Source organism: Quercus lobata, chromosome 11 (genome assembly GCF_001633185.2).
Source record: "Quercus lobata isolate SW786 chromosome 11, ValleyOak3.0 Primary Assembly, whole genome shotgun sequence".
NCBI classification, from domain to species: domain Eukaryota; kingdom Viridiplantae; phylum Streptophyta; class Magnoliopsida; order Fagales; family Fagaceae; genus Quercus; species Quercus lobata.
This window is the reverse complement of record NC_044914.1, coordinates 1,015,846-1,039,243: the sequence shown is the minus strand read 5'-3', so window position 1 is coordinate 1,039,243 and position 23,398 is coordinate 1,015,846. Positions and strand designations below refer to the sequence as shown.

At 34.2% G+C, this 23,398-nt stretch overlaps 3 protein-coding genes and 1 long non-coding RNA gene across 5 annotated transcripts; 1 reads left to right on the top strand and 3 right to left on the bottom strand.

Annotated features, from left to right (window-relative positions):
• Positions 1-4,655: 4,655 nt before the first annotated feature.
• On the bottom strand, positions 4,656-6,476 carry LOC115966280 (protein LURP-one-related 6-like). Of its 2 annotated transcripts, none has more exons than XM_031085533.1 (3): positions 6,121-6,476; positions 5,069-5,314; positions 4,656-4,958 (listed from the first exon to the last, which is right to left on the bottom strand). In XM_031085533.1, the coding sequence occupies exons 1-3, from the start codon at positions 6,358-6,360 to the stop codon at positions 4,815-4,817; spliced, it is 630 nt and encodes a 209-aa protein (XP_030941393.1). In that variant the 5' UTR covers positions 6,361-6,476; the 3' UTR covers positions 4,656-4,814. The 2 variants fall into 2 exon arrangements, with proteins under 2 accessions (XP_030941393.1, XP_030941394.1); XM_031085534.1 differs by having other exon boundaries at positions 5,069-5,311.
• Positions 6,477-12,655: 6,179 nt separating this feature from the next.
• LOC115968973 lies at positions 12,656-15,084 on the top strand. The gene is made up of 3 exons (XR_004086832.1): positions 12,656-12,882; positions 13,783-13,849; positions 14,771-15,084. It is a non-coding gene; the product is annotated as an uncharacterized LOC115968973 (long non-coding RNA).
• Positions 15,085-15,214: 130 nt separating this feature from the next.
• LOC115968435 lies at positions 15,215-15,928 on the bottom strand. Its single transcript, XM_031087832.1, has one exon. The coding sequence runs from the start codon at positions 15,926-15,928 to the stop codon at positions 15,215-15,217; it is 714 nt and encodes a 237-aa protein (XP_030943692.1).
• Positions 15,929-20,964: 5,036 nt separating this feature from the next.
• Positions 20,965-22,554, bottom strand: LOC115967745 (protein LURP-one-related 6-like). Its single transcript, XM_031086874.1, has 3 exons — positions 22,231-22,554; positions 21,223-21,468; positions 20,965-21,108 (listed from the first exon to the last, which is right to left on the bottom strand). The coding sequence occupies exons 1-3, from the start codon at positions 22,468-22,470 to the stop codon at positions 20,965-20,967; spliced, it is 630 nt and encodes a 209-aa protein (XP_030942734.1). The 5' UTR covers positions 22,471-22,554.
• Between the last annotated feature and the right edge of the window lie 844 nt (positions 22,555-23,398).

The following is a 23,398-nucleotide window of genomic DNA, read 5'->3' as shown; positions in this document are numbered from 1 at the left end:
GTTTTTGCAATATTGATGTGTCATTTTCTATTTCTTTTATTCTTTTGAACACTGGAATCTTCATATGGCATTTGTTGTTTTAGGCTTTGGCTTCCTGCTCATACACTTTGGATATTATCTCTCCAAAATGGACACCTGAATTTAGATTTGTTTATTAGTGTATAATACAGTCTGTGGAGAAACTGAGTTAGCTGTTTCAATTTTTTTGCATTACCTGGAGTGCTCTCTGTAATCTGTTCAGTCATATAGGCTTAAATTCTACCCAACTTGTTGCAGCAAAAAATAATTATTGGCATCTGTCTGGCTGCAACTACATGAGATCCATGCTTAATGTTGAAGTCTTTGTTTTAGACTATATCGAGTGGTCTTTAGACATTTTATGTCCAGATAGGCCATTAATAATCAGTAAGCTTCATTGATAGTATGCTTAAGTGACTTCAAACAATGTTATGACTTAATGTAGTAGCAATTAAACAATCTTGCTTGGTCTCTATTCAATTATGTTTTATTTTATGATACATTGGTAACTTATCAAAACCATCCAATAACAAGAAGCAATTAAACGATCTTGTATTGTACATTCGCCGGTTATAGAATGACTTGAGAGTGTTCTTGTTATGCAACAACCACCCCCCCCCCCCCCCCAACTCTCTCGTTCTCTTTCTGTCTCTCTCTCTCTATTGAGCATGTCAGAATTTGGAAGTCAATTTATTCTAATTTGTTGATTGTTAATGGCAGACATCTGATATAATTAGATTGATATAATCAAACTTCTGGAATGATGGCACATATGTCGAAGGCAATGTTAGAATTTGAACAAGGGCCAACTATTTAAACCCTCCAGTTATGGTATATTTTATTTTATTTTTATTAGTTTTCTCTCATAGATGAAAATACAGCTTGCAGACATACATTCATACCAATTCAATGGGCTCTGAAGCTGGATTTTGCACCATATTTGAGTGTTTTTATGCGATTTTCTTGGAAGAAGTTTCATTTTGCTTGACGCTTGGTATTTGCACATGGGGTGATTTTATCTTTGCTATAGACGCTTTGTTGCATATCAACAATGAATTTGCATTGAATGTCCATGTAGAAAGTTTGATCATGGGTTAGATCATGGTTGTTTGAAAATCAAATGTTTAGTTTTTGGATCCTTGCGAAAATTACTTGATTGTACTTTGCTTGCCTTTAAATGATGGTCAAAATCCGACCATTTATTCCTGAAAGTATGGTATAGTTGCACAAAATCACAAAAATCTCACTCTAAGCTTCTCCCCTTTTTTCTGTACAACAATGTTGTTTCGTTTTTACCTATGTTAAAACTTAAAAAGTAATAAAACTGCCCAGGTTAGTTGTTGGTACTTGGTATACTGGTAATATTGAAAGTTAATGAGTGCATGTGTATCTTTTAGCCAAGAATGATTCTGAACATGATAAAATGACAGTGTCATACATACACGAAGCTTCTTCTTTTATCTTTTCTGCTTAACACATACGTCCAACCCAACCAACCAAAACCCAACTCTTTATATAGCTGTGCATGTGTGTGTGTGTGTGTGTGTGTGTGTGTTGGATAGCAAAATAACGAAGATGATGCACATGACCATATACTGGGGGAAGAAGGTGACCCTCTTGGTGCACTGGTGGAAGACCAGGACATGGGTGAGTTACATCCTCACCTTACTAGTATGCTTTCTCTTCTCTGCCTTCTACCAGTACATGGAGGACCGCCGCCTCCACTTCAAAGCCTCCGCCTCCAATCCCCCTCCCATTGCCACCCCACTTCTCTCCAAACTTGGTCGTGCTCGACGAGTCAGTCCAGCCCGGCTGGTTACCTCCCTGTTTTTTGGAGTCAACTTGGCTCTTGGCTACCTCCTCATGCTGGCCATCATGTCATGTAATGGAGGGGTTTTCTTGGCCATTGTGTTGGGGCTGTCGTTTGGGTATTACTTGTTTAGGACTAGAGATGACTGATGTCCTAAGTCCTGAATCCTTGTGATATACTTTGAGATTTTAATTTCATTTTCTTTGTCATGTTTGTAATGTATTACTATTCCATGATGTGTTTTCTTGTTAAATAAAGGGATTCGATTTCTGGATCTAAACTCTATAGAACGAGGGTCAAATGTAGCTGAATCAATACATGATCACTGGCATTATTATTCTCCAAGAATCTTCATTTTTCTTTCGGTTTTTTGCTTTTGGACAATGCCAAATTGCTTCTGATTGAAGGAAAAAGTTTCACAAGGGCAACAACTATTTACACTGCTTGAATTAGCTTTTGCTTCATCTTAAGTTCAAAATGGATGGACTTAAAAAAGTTGGTTTTTGGATACAACCCCTAATAGAAGTTCAAAAATGAAAGATAGCAGCTATATAAGAACAAAAACTCTTAAAAAGTTGAAACGTCAAGTAAAAAATGTTTATGTTGATGGATCGGCAACTGGATAGATCATTATTTAAAAAAAAGAAAAAAAATTGAATTAACTTTTCAAAGAAGATGGAATATAATCCACTTAAGCCCAAGTCTATATTTTTATGACCATAATATATGCGTCTTTATTACTGGTTCTAAAAATCAAAATTTGTATCTCCTATAGGCGGTTTCAATTCTAATCAATAATAATCTTTCCACTCTCTTCTAGAATGGATATAATTTCAACCTAGGCCATTCAATCCATAATAACTGCTCTTTATTATCAGGTAAATACACTATTGTTATTCACAAAAAAAAAAAAAAAAAAAAAAAAAAAAAAAAAGAAAAAAGGTAAAGACACTCTATTGGTTTTTAATGTAGGGAAATGTTAATGAATGCCCTAAGGACATTAGTTTAGGAACTACTTTTAGAAACATTTTATAGGAAAATAATAAAGTAATTAATTTTTCTGGCAACTTTTTATATTTTTTATGAAAGTGGTGTAAAAACTTTTCTAATATAATTTATTAACAAACCCTAAGGGTGCTTGTTAATATAACCCTTTAATGTAAATAGGAATTCAAATACAAGTTCCTTATTTAATGATAAAAAAAACTTGTCAATTAAGCTAATTGAAACCGCGTTATATAAGAATCTTTAGTGCATTCTTTTTCTTCATTTTCTTTGAATGCTTATCCACTTTCAAAGCATCAAAAAAAAAAAAGAAAAAAAAAAGAAAAAAAAAAAGAAAAAAAGAAGAAGGAATCGACAAGAAAGACTTCTTAGGAAGCAAACCTAATTGTCAATAAACCAATATTTGTTTCGTTGAATTTCTTTCATGCATTGTGTACAACAGAAGCTTTAATTTTGATGAGCTTCACAATAAAGGATGCTAAGGATACAAGTCATTGCATATTATTTAGATGATCTATTGATTTTTTTGTTCAATTACCAAAAACAAAAGATTTTCTTACCCCAAAAACAAAAGGGTACTCCATCCTCAAACTTATAGATGGCCATGCTAGAGCATGGAGACATCAACCTTATCTCCCTGGCTTGGTGGTTAAGTTGCTCCTCGTGAATATGCTCAAATAATAGCCTATTCGTCCTTATTACTTTTGTTGGGGAAGTCATTTAGTTCAATGGTAAAGTTTTTATTTTTTATTTAAATTTTGTATTGTTAAATAAGGAATCTAGGAACAAATTCTAATTATACTATAAAGAATTTTATTATTGACTTAACTATTTTTTTTTTTTTTTGAGAAACAATTGATGACTTGACTTAATAGTAAAGAAGACGTCATAAGTTCAAATATGATATTTTATCGTATTATATATATATATATATATATATATATCATTGTCAATTCAATTTTTGGACTCCTCTAAGCTTTAGAACTGATTCAAATCTTAGAAATCAACTGCAATTAGACTATTGATGCTTCACTATTTACTTATGGTAGTTTTAGTTCTTAGCATTAACCAATAGTGCATGACTAATGCATGGTAATAGTATGATATTTGATAAGATGGTTTTATGAGATCTTCCTCTCGCAACATGTGAAATCCACATATATATTGTAAGAGAGATGCCTCTTCTTGAAACCATTGAATAAGAAAAGCTTTTGGAAGGGGCTGGGTGATGGGGGTGGAATTGAATTTTCTTTATTTTCTGTCGTTTGAAATTCAAATGACGGACCCATTATACTTGATAATTAGAATATTTTTGCATTGTGTCCACTATTCACTAAGATTCTTTGTTTCAAGATAGTGGAGTATGAAAATTAAGTTAGGCTTGGTGCAAAAGCAAGCGTGTTTTGTCTAAATCAGCATGTCGCGAGCACAAGTCCAAAAATTAAGTGGGGTAGTGTAAGATTGTCTACCAACACTCTTCTAAATCTTGAAAAAAATGTAAAGTTTATGCCTTTTTTAATGGAATACATTGAAAAAATTTTTAATGTAAAAGGAATCTCCATTGATTTTTATTTTCTTTTTACTTTATTGAACAATCTCAATTGAATTATTATAGTAGTTTTCCTGATGTATTTATTTAAAAGTAATTAATGGAGCTGTCACTCTTTAATAATTTTTCCAAATACACAAACAAATCATTCCAAAACTCTAAAATATATTTCAGCTCAAGTTCTCTTTGTTTAGAAAATCGAACAATACCATTAAAATACAAAACTCTTATAATTACTACAAATGTAGTAAACAGAATAATATATTACTTGGAAAAAAAAAATCAACAATAAAGCTATACCATAGTCCTAAAACTTTAGGGTAGGTAAAAAGCATAATTACATGATAGCATCAGTTATATGTGGAGAATTACTTATGTTCTCTCATATTCAGATGTGACAAAAAACATTAATTATTTCGTCTGCTATATTAATTAGCACCTCGTAGATTCACCATATATATAGTCGAGAGTAGCAATGATACCAAAAACAAAAGCTTGATCAATGCCTGGTTTCACCACCACATGGTAGAGATCCTTGCTTGCCATCAATTCCTTCACCTCCTTCTTCACTCCAACCTGCACTTCATAAACAACAAATCCTTATGAGAAAACCTCAGATAATATTGATATTAATTTAAGCATCGCAGTGTACAAGTTTATAGCCAGAATAGTATCAATTCAATTACCTGCGCCACAATGTTGCCTTTGGTGTCGATGATGCTACAATCTCTATCTGGGAAATAGCCTTTGATCGTAAAGTCCCAATCTTTGTTGCTTACCCTGGGTTCCGTGGAGATTTTCATTGCATTGTTCCTTACCAAACAGGAGTTGGGTTCTTTTAAGCTGAAAACCAACTTTTGAGACCCTTCATAATCAAAAGTGTAGCCTTTCCATTTCTTGTACATGCTTAGAGCCTCAACCATTCCACCCTTCTATTATTTTTTTTTTTAATTAAAGAAAAGAATAAAGAAAAAAAAAAAAAGGAAAAGATGCCAAAAGTCAAACGACAAGAATAAATTCATTTTTTGATTATGCATGTACGTGTATTTATTTAAATAAACGTGTATGTATTTCTTAATATATTGTGTATATACATTAATGCTTGATGTTCATCAAAAAAAAAAAAAAAAAAACATTAATGCTTGCTCTAGAAGTCATCAGAAAAGGAAGACTTGTAACATGATTATTTTTTAAAAAATTTTACTTTTAAGAAACCAAAATAGATTTTTAAAAAACCCCAAAATTTTTAAGGAAATGCTACAATAAGCAGGCTTATATTTCTAAGTCCATGTTTGGATTTACAATCCCACTAGCATTTCCTGCTTTAGTGAATCATGTTCTCTTATTGGAGACTAATGTTTCTCAACAATGGTTTTCCCCAATTCTCTCTTCTAATCCATAGTTTTGAGAGAATAAGATCTTCTCCATTTCAAACATATTAATTTCATAATTCAAATCAAATATTACAGGTTTAAAATTGTATCATACTGTGTTATTTAAAATTTTAAATATAACATTTTTTATTTTACTTGAAATTGATAGACCAACGGTATTTGCTAGCTTAGCAATCTATAAATTTGAATAAATTTAAAAAATGATCAGAATTAAAGCACCACCATCACTTTGAGTCCTTGAGGCTATCCAAATTACCCTGTCAAATATCAAGGACGTTTAAATTAATGCATGCATATAAAACTTGTTTGTGGTGATGCATGCATGTATATGTGTGTTTAGGTACCTTTCGGCGGATCAGCAGCAAAGCATCTCCATTACCATCTCCATCTCTCAGAATCAGCTCATCTTTTGTGCCAAGAATACCACACCCATCAACCCTGAAAATCACCTTCTGATTACAATCTGTCACCACAAAACCTCCTCCACTTGTCACATGTGGCCTCCTCCTAACTACAAGGACAACCTGTGAAGAGGAACAGTAAGTCTTGTTTATGATTGGAATCGTATTAGCCCTTGTACCCATCTTTCTCTATACTTCTTTCAAGCTTTGTATTGCTCTCATATATGCAACAATTAATACTCTTATATATAATGTTGGGACTTGGGAGGAGAAGAAAGAAGCTTGCTTTGTTTCTTTTTTAAATTCAAATTAGGTTCGGCAGGATTTGACAATGCGATTCATTGGAGTCTAGAAAGTGAAGAGAATATGTGGAATACATAAACATTGCTTGTTGAAGAGGAGAATTGATACCTCACTAGCGAACTAGATGGGAAAGTCCCCGCAGTTGTTTTTATTAGTTTCCTATTAAGGGTGCATAGGGATAAATATTAAAGTTTGATATATTATAATTATTTTATTTTAATTAGAATCGGGTATGGTTTGAACTTTGAACTATATATATATATATATATATATATATAAAAGACATCACAAATAATGTCATTATCACTTGGTCATTACTTAAAACTTTGATGGCATATTAGAATTGGTGAATAATAAAATGGCCCGTTTGGTTAGCTAACTCAAACATTAATTTTCACACATTTCAATATACTTTTTTACCCACATGTATATCAAAAATACTCAAACAATATTACTCAAACTAACCAAACAGACCCAAAAGTAGTATTAGTATTGGTTACATGTATAATTAAAGTGATTTTATATCTATCACATGACTCTGTTTGGTATTGATTTTTTCATTGGACTTTTTAGTTAATTTGATTGTGCAGTTTTTTTATAATTTATTTGCTATACTATGCTTTAACTAACTTTATTTAAATAAACAAATAAACTTAAAAAAAAAAAAAAAAAAGCATCCAAATACACTATCACATTGATTAAATAATTTTTTTTTTTTTTTTTAAAAACAAAAGCTACTATCCTAATAAATTCCAATGATTGAGATGCAAGTCATTGGTTGATTGAAAGCAAAATGAAGTTTCCTTATAACTAAACAATATACATTCAAAAGAGGCTTTTTGAGCTTTTTGAAATTTGCGGCTTAGTGAGTAGGAAGAGAATCATTTGAAAGATAAAAGTCTTAGTTTGACAGAGGACATTTGAACACGATTTCCTTTCCTAGGGTATCTTGTTAGGGTGGATTTCGGAGTAACGTTTGGCTCACCCTAAAATGCGTGCATATGATCTAGTTTAAAATTTATCATGGAAGATGTATATCCTGACACGTGGCAAAAAACAATATATCGCTGAATACTAAAGGTTTTTTATTTTGCTAAGCTAGTAGAAAGGGACCAAGGTTATTATAAAAGAAAAGAGGACAACTTTTCTCTTTGATGGGGGGTTTCAGAGAAATGATGGGCTGGAAAAAAGGAAAAGATGAAGACTTTTCAACCTCACCTCAAGATTCTTAAGATTGCTTCTTTATATCTAAAATCATTATTCAAAATTTTTTTTTTTTTTCAATTGAAATGCAAAGAATCTATATTATGGTCAAAATTAAATGGATTAATTGCATTTCCTACCCCCTCCCCCACCCCCATATAAAATCATCATTCAAATTTCTATTATTTCGATTGAAATGTAGAGAATCTATCTTATGGTCAAAATTATATGGATTAATATCACCCCCCCCCCCCCTTTCAATCTCCATTTTAAGAACAAAATCATCTTCTTCTTTTTTTTTAATTGTTAATATGCAAATTTCCTTCTATCACTAATATATTTCGTTACTTTCAAATGATAACACTTTTTTTTTTTGGTAATTTGTTCATTTTTTGTGGTCCATTAAGCCTTTTATAAACATTAAGCCACGTACAATTTTGCCATCCAAATCAAATAGGGGTAAAAATAAATTAAGAGTGTGTGTGGAGGGAGAGGAGATGGGGTCACGGGGAGTAGACAGAAGAGGGCAGCAATTGGTGAAATTTTAATTAATCTTATTTGGATGTTTTTAAAGAGAGAAGAGCTTGAAGGAATTTGGAGGGCGTATAATACTTCCCCCAACCCTTAATTTTGATTTTTTATTTTTAATAATTCGATAGTTATAATAGGAGAAGGGATATGAACCTTGAATATTACCGTTGAAAACATCAAGATTCAACCAAATTAGGGAAATTTGGTTGGAGAAGAGTGGGGTTCAAGTTATAAATATTAAAAAAAAAAAAATTAAATTCTCAAATTTAACCTTATATGTCAATTTGTATTAGTTTCTTTAAAATTCGCAAATAAGGGTTTATAATTGTCAATTTAGATGACTATGTTTTAGAGTAGAGAGCAAGGCTTTCTTTCCCGAAGTCATGTAGGAGTTTGTTCCTTCAGATATTAATAATGTTGTTATGGTTGATTTACCAGCCTTGGAATGATATTCATGATGATCTTTTTCTCCAATAAAAAGAAAAGAAGAAGAGATGACCATTCCCTTCCCATCTATTCCCCATACTTAAATTTTAAAACATCCAAAAAAAGGGGGAGAGATATCTATTCCCTTTCCTCCTACTTAATTTAAAAACATCCAAAGAAGAGGAATGGACATTCATCTCCCCTCTCCTCTCCTCTCCTTCCCCCTACCCTCTACTCCTGCTCTCCCTTGAAATTTACAAACACACTATATATTTATGTTGGGTGAAAAAAATTATTTAGGGGGAAAAAAAAAGCACTCATTTGGGCTAATTCCAAGCACCACAAGATTTTTCAAAAAAATCCAATTTGATTTTTAAGCACAAACAACACTTAACACTTTTTAAAAGTTTCCATGCTCCTCCAAGTCCTTTGTTTCCTCCTTCATCTCTAGTTATTATCCATCCACCATATGCTACCCATCGTGCATATAGTTGCAACAATCTAGTCATTATCGGACTTTTGCAATCAAGACCAATTGTTGGATATATGCAAATGGGTCCAACTTCTTTGATGAGATTCAGTTCCTACCCACAATTGAGATCAAATTTAAACACATTTGATTTCAAATTTCCTATCCATCATGCCGGTTAGAGAGCTTAAAGGTCATGATGCAAGAAGCAAATTAACTTGTAACCTGGCCACGATTAGTTTTTTGGGAATTGAGCACAAACGGTGTTAAGTGTTAAGTGTTGTTTGTGCTTAGGAAGAAAATGTGATATTTTTTAAAAGTCTTGGTAATGCCTATCATTAACCTAAACCCCAAGGATTGTTTTTGTTTTACCCATTTATTTACTAGTGAATCATCATCCCAATTCAAAGCACAAACTATTTCTTTTAAAAAATATACAATATCAATATATTCCTTTTGTTGCTTGATTTGAAAAGAGAGAATAATTTGAAACAATATAAAATTAATTCTCTGTTCTAAAATATATTTATATATATATATATATATAAATATATATATGTAAGGACACGACTCTCTGGCGGCCCAATAAGGATGTTGGGCTCGCGCACGGAAGATCCCTCACAATATAATTTGTAGAGAGTGGGCTTAAAAAGCTAGCCGCTGGTCGCGGGGCGATGTCCGATCCTGGTTTTAGAGGAATTCAGGTAGAAAAAGGTGTTGGGCCTGAACATTTAAGCCCTAAGACGTCGCACCATATGGGATGGGACTCCTCGGAGTTGATCCGAGGACCATTGAGGCCTAACCCCGGTTATCCAAAGACGGACTTTCTTCAGTGAAGTCCGGTGTTGTTGAGATGTTCTCTCCCATGTGATCCTCCTTTTTCGGAGGTGGGATGGGATCCCCCTTTAGATTTACTTGCTTTCTTCTTTTATACTCGTCTGCGTTAATTGTCTTTCGTCCACGTGTAGGGTCAATCTTTACAAGACTGATATTTGTCCCATCAGTCTAATTCCAGAATTGTTGGGTATGGTTGATAAGACTGCAGAGTACGGCTCTGTCATGTGTTGGGTCTTATCTGGAAGGGTAGTAAGGATAACTTCCCCAAGATATTTTGGATCTCCTTACAAATTCATCCCTATACCAGTTTTACCCCTTTATTTCGGTGGGATTCAGGATCTGCCGAGGACCAAACTGTCCTCGGCTGCCTTCCAAAATTGTTTTGTGCTCTGTACTGTAGAGTTTGGGCCACAGCTCTCCTCGGACTGGGCCTTCAGATTTTCCAGGAGCAATCGGGCTTGGTCCTTAAATTATTGGGCCCCACAATATATATATAAAATTAATTCTTAGAATCATTCTCGTAATGCCCCCCATTCCTTGAAGGTGAAGTTAAATAATGAAGTTCTAAAAATTCTCAATTCACAACACGACTATACCAAGAAGCAATCTCATGCAATTTACAGTCTTCTAAAAATTTCATGAATAAAAAAAAATCTATTTAAAGGAATCATTCACACTATTCGAAATTATCACCCCCAAACACATTAAGACAACACGAAACCTAATAGCAACCCAAATTAAGCCACCATAACCTACCCCCACCCCAAGGCCATATCTACAAATAAACTACTTATTCGACTAACCCATGTCCCTGGTGGCCAAAAACCACACCCAAACAGTTGTTGGGAAATAGTCTCAAATTCCAATTGTGACTTGGAAAGTTAATTGGGTTTCCTTGTTGAAAAATGAAAAATTAATTTGGTTTTTTGTTGTTGTTGTTGTCGTTGTTGTTTCCTTATCTTGGAAGAAAAAGGCTATTTTTTGGAGTGGATGGAGAACCTAATCCCTATTAAAGAATTAATGTATTTCATATTCATAAAGGAATAGGAATTGAGTCTTTTAAATAGACAATAATAAAAAAAATTTAATGGCTTGGCCTAGGGGCTCTCCTTACAAGGAGAGAGAAAGAATTATAGAATTGGGCGTGAAACCAAGAGAGAGAGAGAGAGAAAAAAATTTCTTGGGAGGTAATGCAAGGAGAGAGATAATAAGGTTTGTGTTTTGTTAACAACGTTATTTTGTAAAACACACTAAATTAAGGAGAATTTGTGAGGCTTATTTGTGATGTTACAAAGTGAAGAAATAAGAAGAAACTGCAATGAACGCAGTGAGTGTGTGCAAGAGTAAAGAAAATAAGGAAATTTTCTTTAGCCGTGAGATATACACAAAAGAAGATATTATTGTATTTGGTGTGGATCTCAAGTTAGGCATAAATTTGAAAGAATATATTCTAATTGATTTTATAATAGTAATTTATTTGAAGTTTGTCTCATGATTTTTCATTTCAAGGAGAAAATGTTTTTCACATATATTTTTGTGTTCTTACTAAAGATTGATATTTTGGCTTGGTAATTTTAGTGATAATATTTTTGGGGGATTGATTAAAATTGTTGGTTGTTTTTCTTAATTCACACAAGGCTAGATTGAGACCCAATAAGTGATATCATAGCTCAAGGTAGTGTGCAACAAGGTGGCAAGGTGTTTAGCCTCCTTTTGTAGGTGGTGTGCAGTAAGGTAGCGAAGTATTCAAGGTCTCCCATTCACAGTTGGAGTTGGGACATAGCAAACCTAAAAGGTCCACACAAACGATCCTAGAAAAAGGCATATCAAAGGAGTATTGTTAATGGGTGTTAATTCATGGTGTAGCATGAGGTGTTCCCATGCACAAGGAAGTGCGGGCTGGATTCTCATGAATGAGTGTGCAGGATTGACACGTGGTTCCTATAGATTGAAATGTGGTTTTCATAAATAGCATATGAGAGGCCTATAGATAATACGTTGGTGAAGGAAAGAAAGTCTATAGGTGAAGAGGAACGAGTAGGACTTGTTTGTTGGCCCAAGTAGGCCTAGAAGCTCATAAAAAGGCAAAGACTCACATATGAGAGAGAGATGATTGGATATACATGTGTGAGTGAAGTTTCACATTACATAATAATAAGAAAAATGAATTGTTCATATATCATAATTTGGCTCAAACAAAGAGGTTTAAAATTTTAGGTTAAGTGATATCCTATATTGTAATCGCAATAACAAATACATATACAGTATACCACATAAATTAGCGAGGAAATGGTGCCTAGGTTCTTTTTCGGGTGTTTTTGTACCTAGCTATTGACAACTCATTTGCCATGAGAAACATATTTCAGCGCATTAAAAGATGAGAGATTTGTAGTTTATTTAACTTGGACTTAATTAATTAAACTTGGAAGGATGAGATGCGAATCAAATTTTTAGCAACTCTCAGAATATATGATACTGGTTCCAAGATGCAAAGAACCCAGAAGGACCTAGTCCTATCCTGTTGAATAATGAAGGTATTTCATTTTAAACTTCCAGAATGTTTAAGGAGCCGCCCATCTTGGTAAATTGCATCGAGTGGGAAGCCCATTAGCCCAAACGTACCAATAGGCCCAAGCCAGCATGTTGTGAATTGTCATTCAAAAGAAGCACAACACCAAATTTGAGGCGTTTAATGCACAAGTACAACGTGCAGTAACTGTGGGGTGCAAAAGTCTTCTCACTTTTGTTATTTTCTTGGCTGCATTTGAAGTCCAGCAGCTCCTTTTCTTCTTTCTCTATTCCTCTTTCTTTCTTCTTGTTTCCTTCTTCTCCCCTTCTTACACGGCAGCCTTCTCTACCTCACCAAAGTAAAATATCCCTCTCTAAAGAAGAAATCAAAGGGTTAACACTAAAATTTCAGCTTCAAATTGTTGGGGGTAAGTCATCAAAACTTCATTTGTTTATTTCTACTTCTTTATCCTCTATCCTGATTTTAGAGGTTGAACTATGATTCTGTTTTAGTGATTGAAAGTTTGATGATATTTTGATCAATTGAATGCTTATTAACATATTTTAATATGTATACTATAGGCATAAAAATACCCAAATGAAATTAAGACCTATTGCTATTTGTTGATGATTTTGTAAGAATGTGTACTGAAGCTGTCTCTGTGACAGATTTGATGTTTACTACAAGAAAATTTTGTATTAAATCGTATTTTGTGAATTAGGATGCAAGGAGTAGTTTTTATGAATTCTAAGACACACATGGTTTTTATAGAAGTGGTCTCACAACATTTTGATGAACATAAAAATAATGGTTTAATTTGTAAGTTGCAAGAAATTCTAACAGGACAGATTTGAGTATCCTGTTTTGTGTGATTTTTAGTAAATCATGGGTTTATGCTTTGACTCCGAAATTTTTATGGTATATACTGGACATACAGGGGAGTAGTTCTGTAAAATTTCATGACAATTGGATGTGTGTGGATAGCCCGTTTGTATTTTACAAATGGAGCATATGTTGCTGGAATGAGCAGTGAACAACATATGCTACACTTGACTTTGTGGATTTAATTCCCAAGTTAGGGTGTATGTTTTGGGCTATAATTTAATACGCTCATCCTTTGGTATGTTTGAAGCATATATAAATTCTATGAATTGGTTTCTCTATGGTTCGGCTGCAAAATGTGTTTGATGATTGTATCAAATGTTTTGGGGAACTTTATGCGATGGGAATTAAGATTTTCTTGAGTTTGAGAGTTAGGTTGTGATTGAGGTATAAGTTTATATATTAGGAAGAGTTTGTCCGTAATAAGTTTTGGTTTTTCGTTTAGGCAGTGAGAACGAGAACACGGACACTTGAGCTTCTCGTGTACAATCTCTCGCGTCTTCTGTTTTCAGGTAAGGGACTTGTAACACGTGCTTTTGATAAGTATAAAAAATTGTTTAGAAAAATATTATGTATTAAAACTTTTAATTAGAGATATTACGTATATGCATGATTTAAGTAAAATACGTGTTCGTGAGTTATTCAATATTATATACATAATAGTTTTAGCATATTGATGCTATGATTTATATCACGAACATATTATTTAAAAACGAAGTGGATATGCTACTATTGTGAAACATTTATGTAAAAGCAAAGTTATCAGAAAAATGTAGTTTTCGGGTTATTCCATTGTTATGTTCTGAACTCAGCCAGTAGGGGTTATAGTACTGGCATTTCCATGGAGATTCTGATTGGCCATTAAAAGTGGGACTGGTTCTGCTGTACCTGCCCTTGTTGGTAACAACCAACTTGTGGAGGATGTCAACCTACCCGCATGGTTGAAAGTATATATTATGATATGATTCCGGAATTACCTAGCATTGTGGGGAATGTTGGATGCCTGACACTCTGTGTTGAAAGCCTCCCAAAGTAGTGACAGACTTACAATTGGATTAACTAATATGTATTATAAGTGAGGTATAAAGCTATTTGGAAATTATAAGGAAAGTAAGATGATAAGAAAGGTATATTGAATGTGTTATAAATCTGATGAGAAATTATGATAAAGTATTTAATAGTATGTTCAAAGATAAGATTACTGAATTATATTCAAGTTCCTTATTATGTCATTTTATTTATTAAATGAAAGAAAAATGAAGTATTCTCATCTTAAGTTATTTTTAAGAACAATATGAACAATATGAAGGCTATTTTATCAAATCTGGCATATCCATAAACTATTTGATTTACATGCATTTTTATTAAAGGCCCATGGAGCTTTAAAACCTTACTGGGCTTCGCAGCTCACCCTATTATATTTCCGTGCACAGGTTCTTCCTGGAAGCAGCGAGAATATTAGAGGTGGCAAGAATTCTATGTTTTCTCGTTTGTTAGAATGTAGAGTTTTGTTGTATAGCAGTTAGCTCTTTTGTTGTATAGAAGGAATCAAGATGCAATTGATCCTTTGAGCACAGATGTAATTCGGTACCTTATTTTGTTGTGAACCCCAGTTATATGTTTTTGGGGTTAGGTTTGTAATAAGAGTTTTGCTAAACGTTTAGCTATGTAATATTTACACGTATACCTTAAGTTTCAACCAGGTGGTAATTTCCCAAGTTCAAAGGAAATCAAATTTCAAGGTTTCCATCATTGTTGTATATTATGGCTTTTATGCAATAAATTAAGCAGGAAATCAAGAAACAATTCTTGATAAGTACCTTCAGTTTAGGTTGGTTTGTGTTAGTATTGAGGTAAACTTGATATTAACATGCTGGTCATGCTCTAAACTCTGAAGTACAGGTTTGGGTCGTGACAATTAGCCTCCTCTTCTTCTCAAAAATGTTACCAAACTGATTCTTGTTCCACTGCGTCATTTCACTTGTAAATTTTTCTATTAAAGCCGAGAGATTTCTAGTATGACTCCCTGCCGTCATCACAACCCCAAGAAACGAAGGATTAGATAACCAGAAGCTCTGGAACTTGAAAGGTCTATTAAGGTGAGTGACTCTTTTAGGAACTGCTTCTATGAGAACCGGACAATGATCAGAGTGGCATCGAGTTAAATGTGTTACTCTAGCCTCTGGGTACAATAGGCACCAACTTAGGTTCGTGAAAAATCGGTCAATTCTCTCTTGAATGAGATTGTTCAGGTCCCTCCTAGTTGTCCACGTATATCTAGGACCGGAGAATCCCAGGTCAACCATATTACATTTATCCAGACAGTCTTTGAATAGGAGGGATCTCGAGATACTAACAGGTCTTCCTCCAAATTTATCCTCACCCAATAGGGGTTCATTGAAATCCCCGGCTATCACCCACGACTTATTATGTAAACCTGCAACCTTAATTAAGTTTTCCCACAGAATATACCTTTCTGCACTCCTAGGACTAGCATACATACCAGACAGAATCCAAGAAAAGTTAGAAGCAATTACCTTCACTTCCACATGGATTTCCTGCTCTGTATTAGCCAGCTGCACCACCTCCATGAGGTCAGAGTTCTACAGAAGCCATAAACCTCCACCATACCCGATTGTTTCAATGTGAATGGCGCCATCAAACGAAAGTCTATCCATGATTCCCTTGGCTCTTTCTCCACCCAGTCTAGTCTCCATAATCACTAAGATGGCCGGATTGTGGACTCTAGCCAAGTCTCTAACATACTCCTGAAAATTAGACTTCAGCACGCCCCTGCTATTCCAAACTAAAATATTCATTATTATGGGGTGGGTAGGTGTATAGCACTCATCATAGGAAGGCATTAGCTCCACCTCCCTCTTCGAATTCCATTCTTTCTTCTCTGAGCTCTCCGCCGCAATAATCTGCCACTTCCCCTTCACCGTGGTAAACCTGGGTTGAAGCTCCTGCATCTTCAGTCCCCAAGTCAGGTCTGAGGCCCCCTCATTCTTCCTTCCAACACCGTGACAATCATCTTCCCGAATTCCTTCAAACATTGATCGGACCACCCCATCACCAGTGTCGGCTTCTCTCTCATTTCCGCACTCACCTCTATTGACAATCCCATAAATCTTATGTTGGTGTTGATTGCCCATCTCGGCATTAGTGGTGGTTGAAAAGAGGAAAGGTGTGCTTGGGTCGTGGTCAGCGCCATCTCTACTGAGAATCTTAGGTGTTAGAGAAGTAAGGTTGAAATGGGTCTTACTACTTCCAGTAGCTTCCGTGGTGTTTTTGTTCCTTGCCCTATTCCTCGCAATTACTTTCTTGCCCTTAACTGATGGGCTACTTTGGGCTTCTGAATTGAAACTCTTCTTATCTGTTTCACCTCCAAAATTAACATCTGGCCCAACCTAGAAACCCCAAGTCCATTTCCATTCAATAAGGCGTCACCCACGGCCTGATGATCTTTTGTCATTGCTGGCGCTACGAACTTACGAGGTAAGGACTATTGGGTCTGTAGGGAGCCCCTCGGCCTTAAGTTGAATATTGTGCTTTCAACTTGGGCTTGATCCAATTGTTTTGAGGGGGCCAGCTTTATTTTAACCTCTCTACTTGGCCCATCAGCCAAATTTTTTCTACCCGCTGTAAACTTGAACTTGGCATCAGTCTCTACCTTTCTCTGCTCTTGTCTTAGCTGACCGTTATCCAGCACAGCATGGCCCCCTCCACTTCTCTGATTTTTTGGCACATTCCTCCTTCACACTACTATAGTCCAAGGACCGTATGTCCTTTCCTGTACCTCCTCAGACACATTCCCATGCACAATCCTGCTGGCCTCCATTCCCATGGCCGATTCGTGTGGTACATGCATATCCCATGATCGTCCTTCACCGTCCCTGCCATTTTCCGATACCCCCTCTTTCGCCGACGAAACTGGACGAACCGTATACGGGCAACTTGCCTTCCTGTGACCCATTCTACCACAAGAGAAACATAATTTTTGAATGCATTCGTAGCAAACCAGTTGTTCAAACCTCCCTATCAACACTGCTGTCACCAACAGCTTATCCACATCAATCTGGACATAAAGTCTAGCAAATCTACCTATTGCTTCATTCGCAGTGTGTGTGTCAACCCTTAACCCATTACCAATGGACTTCCCAATTTGCAACAGAGTTTCCGAGTTGTAATACTCGATTAGCAAGACGTTTAATCTAATCCAAATAGCCACCAAAGTGACATTTGCCGATTCCGGTCGAAAGTTAGGTTCCCATGGTCTAATGGAGAGAAAATGCTCTCCAATGAACCAAGGTCCCCTCTTAAGAGTAGCTTCATAATCCTCTTTCAAGTAAAACCTGGTCAGAAAAAACCTGTGCTCCAAGTCGACACAGTCCAGCCTTCCCGCAGGCTTTCCACATGGATAACAACGTGCTATGAAGAAAACTTAAGCCCACCACCCTTCCATACACCTTAACAATGAGGGCTCTTGTCCATGGAGTACGAATCTTCTTCTTGAAGTCTTTGGAGAATTTAACAGCAACTAAACCTTCACGAAGGTTTTCAACCTCCTCATCAGACTCCATGATGTCACTAAAATTGAAAGCTTGGGTGTATGCCCCCGGGATATCCCCAGTGAGCTTCTCCTTGAAGGAGTTTGCCTCACTCCACCCTCCCTGCTCATGGTATGGAGGCATCGAAACAACATCCTGTCATCCTCGGTAATCCTCATGGCTAAAGTCCTTCACTTTTTTCTTGCTACGTACCAACTCCTCTTGTTCTTCCCTTGAGAGCACGAGGGAGTCCATTTCTCAGCGATGCCACTGCTTTTAGAATTGAGTCACTGATAAAGTCTATGATGATAGATATTATATGCCACACCAATGTATTTACACTGCTTGAATTAGCTTATGCTTAATCTTAAGTTCAAAATGGATAGACTTACAAAAGTTGGTTTTTGGATACAACCCTTAATAGAAGTTCAGAAATGAAAGATAGCAGCTATATAAGAACAAAAACTCTTAAAAGTTGAAACGTCAAGGAATAAATGTTTATGTTGATGGATCGGCAACTGTAGAGATCATTATTTAAAAAAAAAAAAAAATTTGAATTAACTTTCAAAGAAAATGGAATATAATCCACTTAAGCCCAAGTCTATATTTTTATGACCATAATATATGCGTCTTTATTACTGGTTCTAAAAATCAAAATTTGTATCTACAATAGTCGGTTTCAATTCTAATCATTAATAATCTTTTCACTCTCTAGTATGGATATAATTTCAACCTTGGCCGTTTAATCCATAATAATTGCTCTTTATTATCAGGTAAAGACACTATTGTTACTCAAAAAAAAAAAAAAAAAAAAGAAAAAAAAAAAGAAGAAGGTATAGACACTATTGGTTTTTAATGTAAAGAAATGTTAACGAATACCCTAAGGACATTAGTTTAGGAACTTCTTTTAGAAACATTTTATAGGAAAATAATAAAGTAATTAATTTTTTTGACAGTTTTTTATATTTTTTTATGAAAGTGGTGTTAAAAATTTTTTAATATAATTTATTAACAAACCCTAAGGGTGTTTGTTAACATGATCCTTTAATGTAAACATGAATTCAAATACAAGTTCCTTATTTGATAATATAAAAAACTTGTCAGTTAAGCTAATTAAAACCGCATTATATGAGAATCTTTAGTGCATTCTTTTTCTTCATTTTCTTTGAATGCTTATCCACTTTCAAAGAAAAAAAAAAAAGGAATCGACTAGAAAGACTTCTTAGGAAGCAAACCTAATTGTCAATAAACCAATATTTGTTTCGTTGAATTTCTTTCATGCATTGTGTACAACAGAAGCTTTAATTTTGATGAGCTACACAAGAAAGGATGCTAAGGATACAAGTTATTGCATATTATTTAGACGATCTATTGATTTTTTTTGTTCAATTACCAAAAACAAAAGATTTTCTTACCCCAAAAACAAAAGGGTACTCCACCCTCAAACTCAAAGATGGCCATGCTAGAGCATGGAGACATCAACCTTATCTCCCTGGCTTGGTGGTTAAGTTGGCTCCTCGTGAATATTCTCAAATGATTACCTATTCCTTATTACTTTTGTTGTGGAAGTAAGTTAGCTCAATTGGTAAAGTTTTTCTTTTTTATTTAAATTTTGTATCGTTGAATAAGGAATCTAGGATCAAATTCTAATTATACTATAGAAAATTTTATTGGTGACTTAGTATGAGTTTGGATTGCGTCTGGCGTTTGGCGTTTTTGCGTTTGGCGTTTAAACAGTGGGTCCCGTGCACTGTTCACAGGATCCACAAGTATGGAATTCAGCAAAATTTTCATTAAAACTGGGTCTCACAGCACTATTCATACATTTAAAAATTATTTTGTTACAATGTTTTCAGTTTTTAGTTTTCAACAGTAATTGGTGTCTAAACAGATCCTTAACTATTTTTTTTTTTTGAGAAACAATTGATGACTTGACTTAATGGTAAAGATGACGGCATAAGTTCAAATACAATATTTTATCGTATTATATATATATCATTGTCAATTCAATTTTTGGACTCCTCTAAGCTTTAGAACTGATTCAGATCTTAGAAATCAACTACAATTAGACTACTGATGCTTCACTATTTACTTATGGTAGTTTTAGTTCTTAGCATTAAGTAATAGTGCATGACTAATGCATGGTAATAGTATGATATTTGATAAGATGGTTTTATGAGATCTTCCTCTCGCAACATGTGAAACTCACATATATATATTGTAAGAGAGATGCCTCTTGAAACCATTGAATAAGAAAAGTTTTTGGAAGGGGCCGGGTGATTGGGGGTGGAATTGAATTTTCTTTATTTTCTGTCTTTGGAAATCCAAGTGATGGACCCATTATACTTTTAATTAGAATATGTTTGCATTTTTACCTATTATACTTAATAATTAGAATATTTTTGCATTGTGTCCACCATTCACTAAGATTCTTTGTTTCAAGATAGTGGAGTATGAAAAGTTAGGCTTGGTGCAAGAGCAAGTGTGTTTCATATAAATCAGCATTTCGCGAGCACAAGACCAAAAATTAAGTGGGGGAATGTAAGATTGTCTACCAACACTCTTCTAAATCTTGAAAAAAATGTAAAGTTTATGCCTTTTTTAATGGAATACATTGGAAAAAATTTTAATGTAAAAGGAATCTCCATTTATTTTTATTTTCTTTTTACTTTACTGAACAATCTCAATTGAATTATTATTGTAGTTTACCTAATGTATTTATTTAAAAGTAATCAATGGAGCTGTCACTCATTGATAATTTTTCCAAATACACAAACAAATCATTCCAAAACTTTGAAATATATTTCAGCTCAAGTTCTCTTTGTTTAGAAAATCGAACAATACCACTAAAGACTAAAGTACGAAACTCTTATAATTAATACAAAGGTAGTAAACAGAATAATATATTTCTTGGAAGAAAAAAAACATCAACAATAAAGCCATACCATAGTCCTAAAACTTTAGGGTGGGTAAAAAGCATGAGTACATGATAGCATCAGTTATATGTGGAGAATTACTTCTGTGCTCTCATATTCTGACGTGACAAAAAACATTAATTATTTCGTCTGCTATATTGATTAGCACCTCGTAGATTCACCATATATATAGTCGAGAATAGCAATGACACCAAAAACAAAAGCTTGATCAACGCCTGGTTTCACCACCACATGGTACAGATCCTTGCTTGCCATCAATTCCTGCACCTCCTTCTTCACTCCAACCTGCACTTCATAAACAACAAATCCTTATGAGAAAACCTCAGACAACATTGATATTAATTAATTTAAGCATCGCAGTGTACAAGTTTATAGCCAGAATAGTATCAAATCAATTACCTGCGCCACAATGTCGCCTTTGGTGTCGATGATGGTACAATCTCTATCTGGGAAATAGCCTTTGATCCTAAAGTCCCAATCTTTGTTGCTTTCCCTGGGTTCCGTGGAGATTTTCATTGCATTGTTCCTTACCAAACAGGAGTTGGGTTCTTTTAAGCTGAAAACTAACTTCTGAGACCCTTCATAATCAAATGTATAGCCTTTCCATTTCTTGTAAATGCTTAGTGCCTCAGCCATTCCACCCTTCTATTTTTTTTAATTAAAGAAAAAAAAAAGAGGAAAGATGCCAAAAGTCAAACGACAAGAATAAATTCATCTTTTGGTTATGCATGTACGTGTATTTATTTAAATAAACGTGTATGTATTTCTTAATATATTGTGTATATATACACAAGATATATGCCTTAATGCTTGCTCAAGAAGTCATCAGAAAAGGAAGACTTGTAATATGATTATTTTTCAAGAATTTTACTTTTAAGAAACCAAAATAGATTTTTTAAAAATCCAAACATTTTAAGGAAATGCTACAATAAGCAGGCTTATATTTCTAAGTCCATGTTTGGATTGACAATCCCACTAGCATTTCCTGTTTTAGTGAATCATGTTCTCTTCTTGGAGACTAATGTTTCTCAACAATGGTTTTCCCCAATTCTCTCTTCTAATCCATAGTTTTGAGAGAATAAGATCTTCTCCATTTCAAACATATTAATTTCATAATTCAAATCAAATATTACAAGTTTAAAATTGTATCATACTATGTTATTTAAAATTTTAAAATAACCCTTTTTATTTCACTTGAAATTAATAGACTCATGGTGTTTACTAGCTTAGCTAATATAAATTTGAATAAATTTGAAAAAAAAAATGATCAAAATCAAAGCATCACCGTCACTTTGGGTCCTTGAGGCCATCCAAATTACCATGTCAAATATCAAGGACGTTTAAATTAATGCATGCATATAAAACTTGTTTGTGGTGATGCATGCATGTATATGTGTGTTTAGGTACCTTTCGGCGGATCAGCAGCAAAGCATTTCCATCACCATCTCCATCTCTCAGAATCAGCTCATCTTTTGTGCCAAGAATACCACACCCATCAACCCTGAAAATCACCTTCTGATTACAATCTGTCACCACAAAACCTCCTCCATTTGTCGCATGTGGCCTCCTCCTAACTACAAGGACAACCTGTGAAGAGGAACAGTAAGTCTTGTTTATGATTGGAATAATATTAGCCCTTGTACCCATCTTTCTCTATACTTCTTTCAAGCTTCGTATATTGCTCTCATGCAACAATACGACTCTTATATATAATGTTGGGACTTGGGAGGAGAAGAAAGAAGCTCTCTTTGTTTCTTTATTAAATTCAAAAGGTTCGGCAAGACTTGACAATGCGATTCATTGGAGTCTAGAAAGTGAAGAGAATATCTGGAATACGTGGACATTGCTTGTTGAAGAGGTGAATTGATATCTCACTAGCTAGCCAACTAGATGGGAGAGTCCCCGCAGTAGTTTTTATTAGTTTCCTATTAAGGGTGCATAAGGATAAATATTTTTTTTTGATAAATATTAAAGTTTGATATATTATAATTTATTTATTTTATTTTAATTAGTAGATGGGTATGGTTTGAACTATATATATATATATATATATATATATAAAAGACATCACAAACAATGTCATTATCACTAAGCCATTACTTAAACTTTGATGACGTATTAGAATTGGTGAATAATAAATTAGTATTAGTATTGGATACATTTATGATATAAAAGTGATTTTATGTCAATCAAATGAGTCTGTTTGGTATTGATTTTTTCATTGGACTTCTTAGTTTGTTTAAAGTTTATTTTCTAGAATTCAGCAAAAAAAAAAAAAGTTTATTTTCTAGAATATGCTTTAACTAGCTTTATTTAAATAAACAAATAAACTTAAAAAAAAAAATGCATCCAATTAAATACACTATCACATTGATTAAAGGAAAAACAAAAAAAAAAAAAAGGCTACTAGCCTAATAAATTCTAATGATTGAGATGAAAGTCGTTGGTTGATTGAAAGCAAAATGAAGTTTCCTTATAACTTTTCTTTTGAGAAGGAAGTTTCCTTAATAACTATAAAGAATATAGGCGAAACTACACTATTGGTCCCTGAAGTTTGTCCTGTGAGTATAATTGG